The following is a 13,471-nucleotide window of genomic DNA, read 5'->3' as shown; positions in this document are numbered from 1 at the left end:
CCCCCCCCCGCTGGCCATTAGAAAAAATGCAGGTTCAAGGCACTACTGCATTGGCTTCTCATTTCAGACCCGGAGGATAAGTCCACTTCTTTGATCCTGTCTATGTATACTAACACTAATGTCCAACAATGTCTCTCTCCTTTCTGTGATCAGAAAGGAGAACAAATGCGCAAGTGTCATCTTCTTGAGGCTGGGAGCTTGTCGACCTTCACCGCTTTTTACAACCTTACGGGGCACAATGACACTGTTGGCATTCATCGCAGAAGACAACTGGCTGTTCATCTTCAAACAATTCAACATGACTGAAGTGGGGGGGCAGATAAATGCCCACCAGTTCTCATGGTTGCCCCTGTGGAGATCATAATATATTTTGCTCTTCATCAATACCGCAGAGTAAAAAAATGGCCCATGACCTCACAGCACTAGCAACCTGACAATTCTCACTATACAAATGTGTAAAATAATGCTTCTGATTTCAGAAAAACTTTATAATTAATTTAAAAATGAAAGTGTAGTGGCAGGGCTGGCTCAGTTGGTAGAGCGGGCGCAGATATACTTAGAGGTTTATGCCTCGGCGCAGTGGTCCAGGATTTCAGTCCGACCTTTGAAGGTTTCCTGCATGTCTTCTCCCTCTCTCACCTAGCTGCCCTGTCCATTAAAGGCGAAAAGCCCAAAAACCAATCTTTAAAAAAAAGGTGCATATAAAGGTCTCCCATCAGTAAAGCACAAATGTAGATGCCTAAGAATGACAATATGCACACATTTGTATTTAACTTATTTACATTAATATAATACATTTCCATCATTTTAATAATTCTTGTTGCTTTATGTCATGGTTTGGCCAGCGACTGACAAAAGTATAAGCAATCAAAGGCCTCATCAGTCTTGCATCAACATAAAACATGAAGGCAGCAGAATAGGGATGGCATCAAAACACGCAGTTGCTGTCTAGCACAGTACTCACCATCAGAACCCCGGATCAGTGATGCCAGTCCAGTCATTAGGAGAACAGCTGGCCAGGCCCAGTCCTGAGGCAGTCCCACCACCACCAGCACCATTACTCTAGCACAAGCGCCAACCCCAGTCGCCCGCCTCCTTCAAATCCTTGAGGCGCAGCCACAACAAACACACCGGTGCAAAGAGGCAGAGGTGTAAGATTGGGTTTTATATCCTTTTGTGAAATAGCACCAGTCCACTTTCTGTACAAGTGTCTCTCTGTGAGTGACCGCCACTCTGCCTATCTGCACTCTCAGGAACTTCCCACAGCACACAGCAGCCCCGTAGCCTCCAGCACCGCTCCACACTGACAGCCTGGGAGAGACAGACAGAGAAGAGGGGGAGAAAAGAAGGGGAAAGAGGGTGTTACTTAGTTGCTCTCTCGCTGTGCTATTTGTCCAGCCTTTTCTATGACCACTTCATTACAGAGGGAACAGCTGAGTATATGTACATCCACATACAGCCTCTCTCTCTTTCACACACAGACATACACAATAAAGATTCTCACTTCACTCATACACAGAAAGAAGGGGGCCACCAGGGCCGTGGATGTGAGCAGGGGCAGAACATGGTGTTGAAGGCAGCATTGAAAGCCACAGGCATAAAAACACACCGCATGCCAAGAAGGACACAGAAAGTACCGTAAGAACTAAGGAGTATAAACTTATAAAGCACATTCACATATATGCTTTGGTAAAACCATCTGCTATTAAATCCTGCAAGTCTGAGCTAAGAAGTGTCTGCTGCCCTGAAGAAGAACCCAGAACAATACTTGTACTTGTGGTTGTTGTGAAAGGTTCTGGGTCTGTCCGAGGTTTCTTCCTAAAAGGGAGTTTTTCTTATCCACTGTCACACTGTCGCTTGCTCTGGAGGGAACTACTAGAAATGCTGTAAATTATAGAGCGTGGTCTAGACCTACTCTATCTGTAAAGTGTCTCAAGGTAACTCTTGTTATGAATTGATACTATAAATAAATTTGAACTGAATTCACCAAAAGAATGAATGTAAGGCTGCAACCTACAACCACCCACCTAGAAAAAGTACAAAAAGATCCTTGAAATGCAACCTTCATCTGTCAGACAGACTAAAAAGAAGAAAACAAGAATTTACAATGAAAAAAGAAAACAACCTCTCGACAACCCCCTCTTCGTGTAATGCTTATGGAACTACAGCTGCAGACACAGGTGCTGTGTAAATGGCAAGACCAGGCATTAATCTGTAACCAAGAGTCTGGTATTAAAGTTCAGGCGTAGGCTGTATCACATTTAGTTCCTCATGTGAGTCTGTGTGAATGAAACGGGTGAAAACACAAACACTTGTACAGGGATCAGGCCTTCACACATCAGGTGATTAGAGCTCACACCTCCAGGCACCGCCACAACTTTGCAACTTCACACTAATCCAACACACATGCAAACATGCAATACCACAGAAAAAAAAGAATGTTAACAATAGGGACACATTTCAGTGGTGAAGATTTATGTGGGTTAAAAGTTAAGAGGATTAAGTGAGCTATTAGACAGATTACATCAAATCTACTACAACACCTACAAAAATCACAAACGTTTCGGAAATGGCTGAATTTCCACAATCACACATGTAAGATCCTTGTGAGTGAGAAAGACTCAAATTTCCTTGAAGAGAGAGATGTTTATCCATTCCAAATGGTTAATGGGAAGCGCAAAAACAAAAGTCCAGGTGGTGTTATAGCAGTCATGGAGGAGGGCAAAACAACAACAGCAGCCAAATGCTTCTCCACCCCACACCTGTCCCCTCTTAAAGTCTGACTGGGTGGGAACACCAGCTCCCAGAAGCCATTTCTCCCCTCAAGTGCTCCACTGGCCCTATAGCTGTCACTCCTGATTTGTGCAACGCTGTGTATTACATGTGATAAGTCAGCCTATTCTGGAGCACGAGTGCATGGAGAGAAATTTGAATGGGTCAGTGAACCTCACACACCCTTCTGCGCTCCATCAAATGCCCAGCGTGGAGCCTCCCTGTATTCTCAGACAGCCTACTCAGCCCACAGGGATGGGGGGCTCTAGGGGAGTGAGCAGCTCTGTAGGTGGGGGGTCACTTCACCACATAAAGGGGGTTGAAAATGGAGCAGACTGGATGGAAGACTTGCTTTCAGTAAAATTAACTCTCTACTTCCCCTTCTTCCAAGAATTTTAACTGCAGAACCCATCCGCCATCACACACATAGTTACAGGATGATTAATAGTGCTGTGAAAAGTCTTTTAGCACCTTGATCATTCTGTAAAGACAGAATGTTTGTTGCAACTGGAATGAGAAACAGTCAGATATGCCTGCGCCAGAAAATGATTAAAAAGCGGAGTCAAAAAAGTGACCGATACTAGGGTCTAAACGTCAGGTTATCTCAGCCTCTACTGCTTTGATTTGTACCACTTTTTATTTTGCAAGCCTCCCAACACAGCGGTGATGAATTATTGGAGTACATTTTTATTTATTACAGACATGCAGAATTTGTACTATGGTAAAATATTTCTTTGCTATGTGTTATGTGCTAGTCAGTGCTTACTGGCTAGCACACTATACTTTCTTATATACTATCTTATAATACTTATACCTATAATACTTTCTTATGCACAATAATTACCACATAAACTGCTGTATTACAATAAATACTTTTTTTTCCCCAGTGTCACAAATGCTTTGAAATTACTTTTTGTATTCTCAGAATTCAGATTCCTAAGTCAAGTTAAAATGTAATGTAAAATCTCAAGATATATCCATGGTTTCAACTCAACCTCAGAGCTCCTGACATCAAAATGCTAACCTTTACCTGAATGAATGAATGAATAAATAGCACACTTGAGGACAGAGGCACATGCCACACAGACTGTCTGCACTCCAAACACTATGCACATCAGCATATCACTTCTTATCTTTGAAGACAATTTGTATAAAGGTTTTTTTTTCTCACATAAACACATTCGAGGTTATTGCAGGATAAACCTAAGTAAATCAAGTACCTCTCCACGTGTCATTATGGTACATGTAAAAGTGACCTTTGTGCTGACACTGTGACACTGTATGTACTAGTATAGTGGGCATTCAGTTTGCATATGGGAGAGGCTGTGAAGGAGGTGAGGGGAGTTGTTTAGCTGTGAGATTATTTTCAATTTGTTTAGCAAACTCTGTATCCCCCACATTCTGCTCTCCAGCAGTCAGAGATCAATTAATGCAGCTTGCTTGTTTGTAATAATCTGTCTCCATTTCATAAGGCAACATTTTCTTATGAAATAGAGACCTTACAATAATACAGCAGTAGTATTACAATGCACCGTGAAAATTAGCCACGTTTTTTATTTCAGAAGAGGACTTTAAAAGGCACAAACGCACCTTTCATCATACAGCAAGAAGAACGGGATGGATGACTGTGAAAAATCACCGCTAACCTGTGAAACAAAAAGCCATAGCAGAACACAGATGATGAAATTACTCCGGGGCAGAGATGGAATGCGTATCATGAGCGATGTTCCAGCCGGGACCAAACTGACCCCCAGCTCTGTGAAATTAGGAGGATTTTCAGCAGCTTAGTGTTAAAACTGCTGTCACAGAATCCTGGAAAGAAGTTTATTACCGTGGCAACACAGCTGTCTGGCCCAGATGGTCCAATCAAGATGCAAGACTGGAGAACGCGTGATACCATCTTCATCATCCAGCTAGACAAAGATGATTTCCTTTCATTATTGAGTTATTAGAAACAATGATTTACCATAGTGGGAATCATGGAGAAGAACTAGTGTGGCAACTTTTATTGGATTACTGTCATTAATATTTATATCAAAATAATTGCTATCAATAGATGAATCATGTAGTCCTTTGAGATGACAGTATATAGGGAAAATCTCAATTTTCAAAAGACCGGAGAGATGACATCTTGAAATTGTTTTTTAATCCAACAAACAGTCGAAAACCAAAAGTTATTCAATGAACAGTGATGCACAAAAGGGGAAAACAACAAATCCTCACATGTGAGAATCAAATGTTTTGCACTGTTGCTTAAAAATTGACTTAAACGATAAATTCATTATTCAACTAATTGTTTAATCACTGCATATTTTCAACCACCATTTATAATTGCACTGTGAAACAGTCTTTGTCTGACAACCAACCAATCAAGTATTGCAAATTGTAATGAAAAAAGTTTATTTTTATTTTAACAGAACACAATGGAAAAGGGAGACTGGAGAAAATCTGAAATAGCATGGTCAACAGCATGAAACCTACTGGAGATTATCCATCAAAATCCAAACACTCGTGTTCACACATGACATCCGACAATGTCTATATCCACCATTGTATAAATTATAAATATATATAAATAATAACAATATAGCGTGAGATCCCTGGAAATCCAATGCAGAGTCTCAGCTCTTATGAAAAAGAAAGACCCTGATGAATATTCAAGATTCACACAATAGTTGGGCCAAATCACTCTGCTGAGATTGACGCTTTGAAGTCCCAAAGAATGCTGAGGGGGAAGAAAAACGTCATTCATAGGAATGAAAGGCTGTCACAGCAAGATTTGCCCTCCTTGCCCTCCCTCTGTCTGTCACGCTGTCTCATTCTCTCACTCAGTCTCACTGCCTCTTTCTTTCGATACGTGACAATGTAGTAAGAGACTGAAAAAGACTGAAACGTCAATACAATCACTTTGAATAATTTTTTCTGCCAATATTCTTCTGGAAAAATGCAATTACTTCAGGATCTGACCAGTCAAACGGAAGAATGCTTATTAACTCATAACTGTGTTCCCGACAACAAGGAGAGAACATGCATCCACATAATTAATTTACTGCATTCAGACATGTATCAAGATGCAGGGTGTGTACAGATCATGTTTTACATCCTCCCGATTCTGTTTTTACAAGTTCCGTGAAAAAACCCCAATGTGAGTCTTGTATTCAACTACAGCTGCAAATAATCTGATCCGATTTTCATAAAGGCTACTCTTCTTTTGACCTTCTGATGTAGCTTCATCATGACAACCTTATCCAATCACTCTGAGGTACAAAAATGTTCAAACAATCTCTTTATATTTGACTACTAAACACTAAAGCTAACTGATAGGCTTTAATAACAATGCACAAGGCCCTTTCTGTTGACCAACTAGTGACTGCACCTAAAAACACCTGTGGCTCAGGTTTCACCCATGAGCACCAAACAGCCACGCAACCTTACAAATGGATTCTATGTAAAGAAATGTCTGTCTAGGTCTGAAGGTGCCGTTAATAAAGTACTCTGTGGTGGTCTGTGGGCGGGGCATGCACTGACCAAGAACACCAAAATCTCTCTCTCTCTCTCTGGGCTGTACTTAAGTTACTACCCAACATTACAGCTCTGTTCCTATTCATTTTCTGGCCCCTTGATCATTGTACTCTCTGGCATCTCACAAAATAGTATGTACTCACATTGCGAACATACACCAAACCAAAGACAAAAAAATTTTGGAATCACACTGTGCAGCAGTGTGTAAACTAATTAAACTAATCATTCTGAACTGCTGCAGAAAATGAGAAAAAGCATGGAAGCAATGTTTTACACATTTGACATAGGCTACATGAATGTATTTACACCTGAGGTATGTTGCAGTTCACCAATACGCTTTTCCGGGAGGACCAACAGTTGTACGCTTTTTGCATAGATTATCATTTAGAGACACACAAATTTAGAAAGATTTTAACCATTCACAGCAACTTGGTGATGCAGAATATACTACAAAGCAAGAATAACACACAGTTGTTTCTCAGCAATGGTAAAAGAGAAACTGGTGCTCGCAATTCAAAAGAGAAAAATTAGATTTGAGATTTTCTTAACATGGCTTTTTTGCAGCAGGATTTGAAAAACCGAGGCTCTTCTTGCCAAGTCAACCAGGAGCATTTAATGAAGGGATTGTTGCAGAGTGTCCGCTGGGCTGCGTCGGGCAGACACCGCAAACCAAAGGGTCTAATTAAGGGGTTACTCTGACAGTCAGACAAAGCAGACAGCAGGGGTTAAGACGCTGGACTACAAACTGGCTGTGACCCTCACACCTGCCTGGTTGCATTATACTGCAAAATGTCCACGCACAGTGGACACACTCACACAGACACATGAACTGGTACCTTACCACACACACTCACAAAGAAATGGAGAAAGAGACAGAGAGAGAGGCAAGCGGGCCGAGGTAGGAAAATAGCCTAATAATGCTGGGGTGTCAGTGCAGGGCAGTGTCATCTCATATCTTTAAACCTGTGTGAACAAAAGTAAATAAGCATATTTATGACTCTGTCATTTAGACTACTGTGTTGCATAAATAGTTTAAATGACATGTAGACCTTTTTTTATTTAAAAGTAGCATGCTCTTTTTTTCCAAGCGTATTCATGGAGAGAGAGGTTTAGTTACTGGTGTTACCTAGAGAGGCTTAACATTAACCCACAATAGATAAAGCCTTAAGGCTGCTAAGGGACCCCGTACATGAGTGTGTCAAAAGTTCATGCCCTCCTTCCACTGTGTACACTGCAAAAACAAGGAGATCGCCCAGTGTGAGCTATAGCCCCACAATTTGCTAGACTGATTGCTACAGAGTGGCTCCACCTGTCTCTTGCTCCAATTAGTCCTGCAAGCCACTGAAGTGCTAAATAACCAGCAGGGAGGGAAGTGACAGGCCAGAAAAATGGTCAAAGAGAAAAAAATGCAAGAAAAGAATAAGAATGTACAATGAGCAGAGACAATAGTTCCATTGTGGTTTAAAAGACAGCCTATTTTTAGAAAAGAAGACGTATTACATTTAGGGGGAAGTTAAGATGTCCCAGTTTAGACCTTTCAGAATGAAGAAAGGCCCCCTAGCAATTGCTTCCTCTAAAGTTCACAGGAGGCTCTAATTATAGGAAACTGGTCGTGTATTTACCATATCACATGCTCTTTAACAAGCACTAATTGCGTGTGTGCACTGAGCGCGTGTAGGAATGTTGTACCAAAGCTGCAGGAAATGTTTAATGAAGAGCGCAGCTTGGACGACATGGTTTGTGTCAAATCTGTCAAAACTGTATAAACCGGAAAGTGTGAACCTGAGGTGACTGGGACAGATTAAGAAATAAACATGAAAATTCAAGTCTATCAGTTGGCGTGTACAAAGATTCTTTGAGTTTTAAAACCGTGGTAACTGATGTCTACTAACTTTAAGTAAAAATATAAAGTGGCTTTTATTTAGATTGTATTCGTCAAAAAGTTAATCCGTCTCCAGAAGCAAGTTAACATTGTTCATCTCCATTTTACAGTGAACAGGTTGTCTTATCGTTGGAGGACAGCACATAATGCTTCTGCTCAAATAAAGATGAGAAGTAAAAACTATAGCAAACGTCTTTACCCACTAAAAATCATTTCATATGACTTTAATCATTTTTTTCAGCAGAAACATAACCAACAAATTCTTCCCTTTTTATGCATCTAAATGAGCTTGCAGTCTCTGGCCATTATCAGAGCAAGAAAACAACCACAGGCTATTATATTTAACCAATTGCAACTGTCTCCTTCAATTGGTCAACAATAAAGATCTCAATATGATCTTATCAAATAGTTTATTATTATAATATAAGTAAGAGTTAGGGTTAGTCATCTAAAGATGTTTCAATGCCACTAAAGTAAAGTGGCATTGAAACACCAAAAAGTGTCTTTTTTTTTTTAAATAAATGCCAAAAGCATTATTTTTTATTGATTAATATGTTAACTCAAAATCCACAGATAAAGCAAACTGTACAATAACCTATTAGGTCAGTTCCGTGTACTGACAGCATATATGGAGGAATAAAGCCTGTATGTTGTTCATCAGGGCCTTTTGCACACTGTAGCCTTTTTAACATCCCCCTTCCTTGGCTGTACCAATTCATAAAGGAATGAATACAACCCAACCCTTGGAGCAGCTTTTGGACTACATTTATGCACTTCTCTACAGACTAGTTGACACAGATAGGTGGGGTTTGAATGGCAAATTAACTGCCAGTATAGATGCCCCCAGAAAAACTCTGTTCATTAAAAAAACGCTCTTAGCCATTGTGATTAATGGTGTTTGGATAAATTTAGTTTTACTGCTTTATAATTTAGATGTAATTAATGGAAGGGACTGGCCCATTGCCTCTGGTCAAACTACCTGCTCTGTGTTGTTGAGAGTACATGGCGAGAGGAGGAGGAGGGAGTCTTCTGTGCATATTTTCCATGCACACCCACACCCCTTTCTTGGCTGTAGTGCTGAAAGCTCTATTGTGCGTGTGTAAGTAGTGGGAAGGCTACAGTGATACAGAACACACCTCAGAGCTTTGACTGCATGGTCACTAACAACATTTCCAAAGCAGATTTATTCTAAGAGGTTTGGATTACAAACTGTAATTAAGCTTTAAAATGCTAATTTCAGAAAAAACACCAGCATTTGCCATAGATGCAATTAGTCCTTAGCTTTCAGGAAATGAAATCAGGAAATGTTAACATGTTTCAATACATTTCACCCTTGTTGTCAGTCGCAAAAGCACATGATTAAGATAAACCTCAATTAAAGTGAAAAGCACTGAGAGGCTATAAGTACTCACTCAGACTGCAATCAAAGACAATGCAGAGAGATGAAGAGATACAATTAGCATAACTGCCCATCATTGGCACATGACTGCCACTTATTCCATTAACTTAATGCCTAAATGGGTAAATAAAAGGGGTGTTAGTTTATTGGACCTACAAAGACACACAGTAGTCGTAATGTACAAGTCTCACAGCCGTTGATGCTTAAGGTCCTATTTAATGCTGGTGCAAATTAAGCACAGTGACCTTTTGTCGAAGTAGATTGTTTTCCATCTGTGATTGCCAACACCACATTGAGCTGGAAACACACTATTAGGTACACATTTGGGTGTAACACTGCATGTTTGAACCTACCACATGCTTATTCAAGCAAGGACATGTGCAGTTTAGAGCGCTACGTTCATTGTTTCTTTAGGATCTGCACTGAGCTACATTAATAGATTCTTATTGGTTAGCCAAAACTATTTATGTTGTATGTGAGGTTTCCATTTAATTTGAATAAATCTTTCCAGCAACATTTGATCTGCACCTTTTGAAAGGATGTGCCCGACCTTTTCAAGGTGCTGCAAAACTGCAAAATCCTCCAAAGTGAATAACTTATGATATGTGTCTAATGTCTTCATGAGGAGGGCATAGTAAGAAGTAGTAAGAAAGACTATTTATGATTGAAGAGATGTTTACTTGTTTTTAGGAGTGGGGTGGCAGAGAATGGTTAGGGTTAGCGTTAACCCTGGCAGCTACAAGCATTTAGGTGTGTGTGTGACGGCCATGACTATTTGTTCAAAACGTCAATGGCGGACATAATAGACAGTTGGTTCATCCAATCACCTGCAAGGTATTTATTTAAAGTACTTCTCAGTTTCCAGATATGGCTTCTCATATGGTTCTGTGTAACAAGACTGACTGAAAGCAATTAGTAGATCATCAAAATAGTTGCCAAATAATTTTCTGTTGATTTATAATTCTACAAACTCTAGAACAGACCACACCTGACCACCAGATGTGATGTTTTAGTGAGTTTCAACAGATGTATGCCTTTCAACCTACAGTGGCCAGTGCAACCCTATCCTTCCAGTACATGTTATAAATGCTCCGCAAAATAACAAGTGAACTGAATTCCAACAACAGTAGATGACAGAAATCAGGGAGAATATAAAATCTATAAAAAACTACTTATTACTGTTACAGAGCCTAAGGAGACAGACCCCCTGCTGACTGGATCAAACTCTTCTTCGCTATCACACTTCATCATCAGTGCCGTCCCCACTTACAATTCTTCTTCTTCATGTCTTCATGACCGATCTGTATCTAAATTCATCCAATGATAAATACAGATGGCTTAAATCTAAACAGATGTGACTGTTGTTCCCATCATCAAAAATACTCCCAGATACATCACACACACATCTCTCACAGCACTTTAACTAAGCCTGTCCTTTTTCAGGATTTCCCCCAACTCAAGGTGAATCCTGTCCAGGAAAGATGGATTTACAGATGCCAAAAACGATATCCACATTCAGCTGTTGTTACACTGCTCATATTGGAGAGAAACCTGTTGATGATAATCCCCATTAACACATATCTTTATTTTTTCGATCCCATAGTCCATAAGGTTAGATAGGCAAGAGCAGATGTGGATGTTGAATGCAACTGCACTGCATATGATAAAGAGGAAAATCAAATCTCCATCACGAGCACTTAATAGTCTACAAGATGAGAAATTATACATGGACTGTATGATAAAATTAATCAATAACAACACTCACAAATCTTATTGTTTTTTGTGTAGAAATTCAACTTTTTGCTTTGCCTCCTTAAACTAACAGGGGTGCTTGTGTGAATCCCTCAGCTTTAACAAAAGCAGATGAGACTTCCCTGTTTTATTCAAGGAAGGTCTGAGCATTTAACCGTCTGTTTCCCTGGCTGATGGGAAACCCAGGGGTATGCAGTCTTGGCAGGGAAAGCCTGTCTCTGGTTGGCTGTCTGACCCTGAGCTCGTTTGTCAATCAGGCCCCTTTTCCCTTAATTAGGAGAAACTCTGCAACAGCTTGTGTTGAGCCTCAGCAGAAACATGTAGTTGTGGGAAAAGCAAATTGGTTTCCAATTCTCTGCTTGACTGTCTGTATTTCCTCTTTGAACCAAATGTTTAACACAAATTAACCTTAACCGTTTGATGCTGTATTACACATTTAAACCACAAAAAATATAAATATTTCTATAGCGTAGTATTTATTATTTTTGGGCACCACATTTCTTTTGAAGGTAAAAGAACGTACTCACAAATTATCCTTTATTATGAGTCCTAATTTGAAACAATCATATCCGCAGTCTGGGAATAACAAATGACACGTTTGATATCTGTGATGAACTGTCTATGAGGGAGTACCACATGAGATACACAACGGTTTATTTTAATAGTTTACATCTGTGTGAAATTATGGAGCACTTTGTGCAGGGGTGTTGAAATTACCAGAAGAATCATGCAGTCCATGCACATGTTCCTCTTTGTCAGACAAGTGGAGACGCCACACAAGTTAATTTATTTTGCTGAGTAAAACCCAGAATAGTTCTACAGTTCTACACACTAGTCCATGTTGCAGGTTCCTGCTTTTACTCTGGGAAGTTATCAGGAACATTGGCCTGTACATTCAACACAAAATATTTTTTCTGAAACTGTTGTGTCGATTTATAAAAAGGTCAAACTACGACAGATTAGGCTTTTATGGGTTTTCTCAACATTCACTGTAGTGCTCATAGAAATAAAGAAATCAGATATAAATAGAATTACGCTGGGCTAATATGAAGACCACTATAAGATACTATCAAAACTGAACCAATAACTACTCATGGGCGCTGAACTGTGTTGGCATGCAGTATAATTGTATTTTGAGAAACTGTATTGTAAGCACTACTGCTCTCATTCTAGGCCTGCAAAATTCAGGAAAAAATATGAGTCACAATTGTTTGTCTTAGAATTGATATCACGATTCTCTGCTATGATTTTTTTGACCATGACAAAACAAAACAAATTGGCAGTACAAAACATACATTTTATACAGTCTATGTTTAAAACTCACAGAAGAAAGCAGTAGTGTTTGGGATACAGTTGGCTTGTAAAATTAAATGAGAATCAATCATTACATCAAAGTTATTTAAAAAATGTAATCGTGAACAATTTTACAATGATTAATTGCGCAGGTCATTCCATCAGTATTAATGCATTCAGTGGCATCCAGACAAAGATTATTGGGCATTCTACTGTAGTACATCTAAATGTTTCTCCCCTGAGACCAGAGCACATTAGATCCGGAGCTATCGGCAGCCTTTCCCCCTGACGTTGTTGTTTGCTCTCATCCAATGATAGCACAATGAAAACACAGGAAGCAACTCAGAGAGCAATGCGGCTGCGATCAATGACTCTGTGTCAGACTATAAGCTAGGTGATGTCTTAACGTCTGCCCTCTTCACTTCTCAACCCCCTCTTTCCCTCCAACAGGCCCGTCATGTCTCCCTTTTCTGCTAATGCATCTGAATGCAGTGTCATCCAGGGCCGCCTCAAAGCAGTCGATATATACTGGAAATGCTATCCATCTCTGAAACATCACTCCTTCACTTACTGTAAATGAGCATCATTGTGGGCTCCATCCCCACAATGCTGACAGGGAGGAAGACAACACCAGGCGGCCCCGGCTATGACTGAGCATCATCAGATGCAACCACACACATAGTTTTCACTACTAAAATTGCAGAGAACAGACTGCATGTCTGAATTGGGATCTCATGTTTTAAATATGAGACGGTGTTTCAAATCATTCCAGGAGTAAAGAATAACCTACAAAAAGCAGACCTTATGGATGATGTATGAAAATTTGCAGTTTCCACCTCATATCCTCTGAA

The 13,471-nt window shown here is 40.0% G+C and overlaps 1 protein-coding gene across 1 annotated transcript in view; it reads right to left on the bottom strand.

Annotated features, from left to right (window-relative positions):
• Positions 1–13,471, bottom strand: part of bmpr1bb (bone morphogenetic protein receptor, type IBb) — a 50,396-nt gene that overhangs the window by 16,715 nt on the left and 20,210 nt on the right. Inside the window, exon 4 of the mRNA XM_034896933.1 lies at positions 965–1,311. Within this exon, the coding sequence (XP_034752824.1) occupies positions 965–1,058 (94 nt within the window). The 5' untranslated portion in view covers positions 1,059–1,311. The remainder of the gene's footprint in view (positions 1–964; positions 1,312–13,471) is intronic.

The sequence above is a fragment of the Etheostoma cragini genome, chromosome 16 (genome assembly GCF_013103735.1).
Source record: "Etheostoma cragini isolate CJK2018 chromosome 16, CSU_Ecrag_1.0, whole genome shotgun sequence".
Classification (NCBI taxonomy): Eukaryota; Metazoa; Chordata; class Actinopteri; order Perciformes; family Percidae; genus Etheostoma; species Etheostoma cragini.
This window is presented reverse-complemented; position numbering and strand designations above follow the sequence as displayed.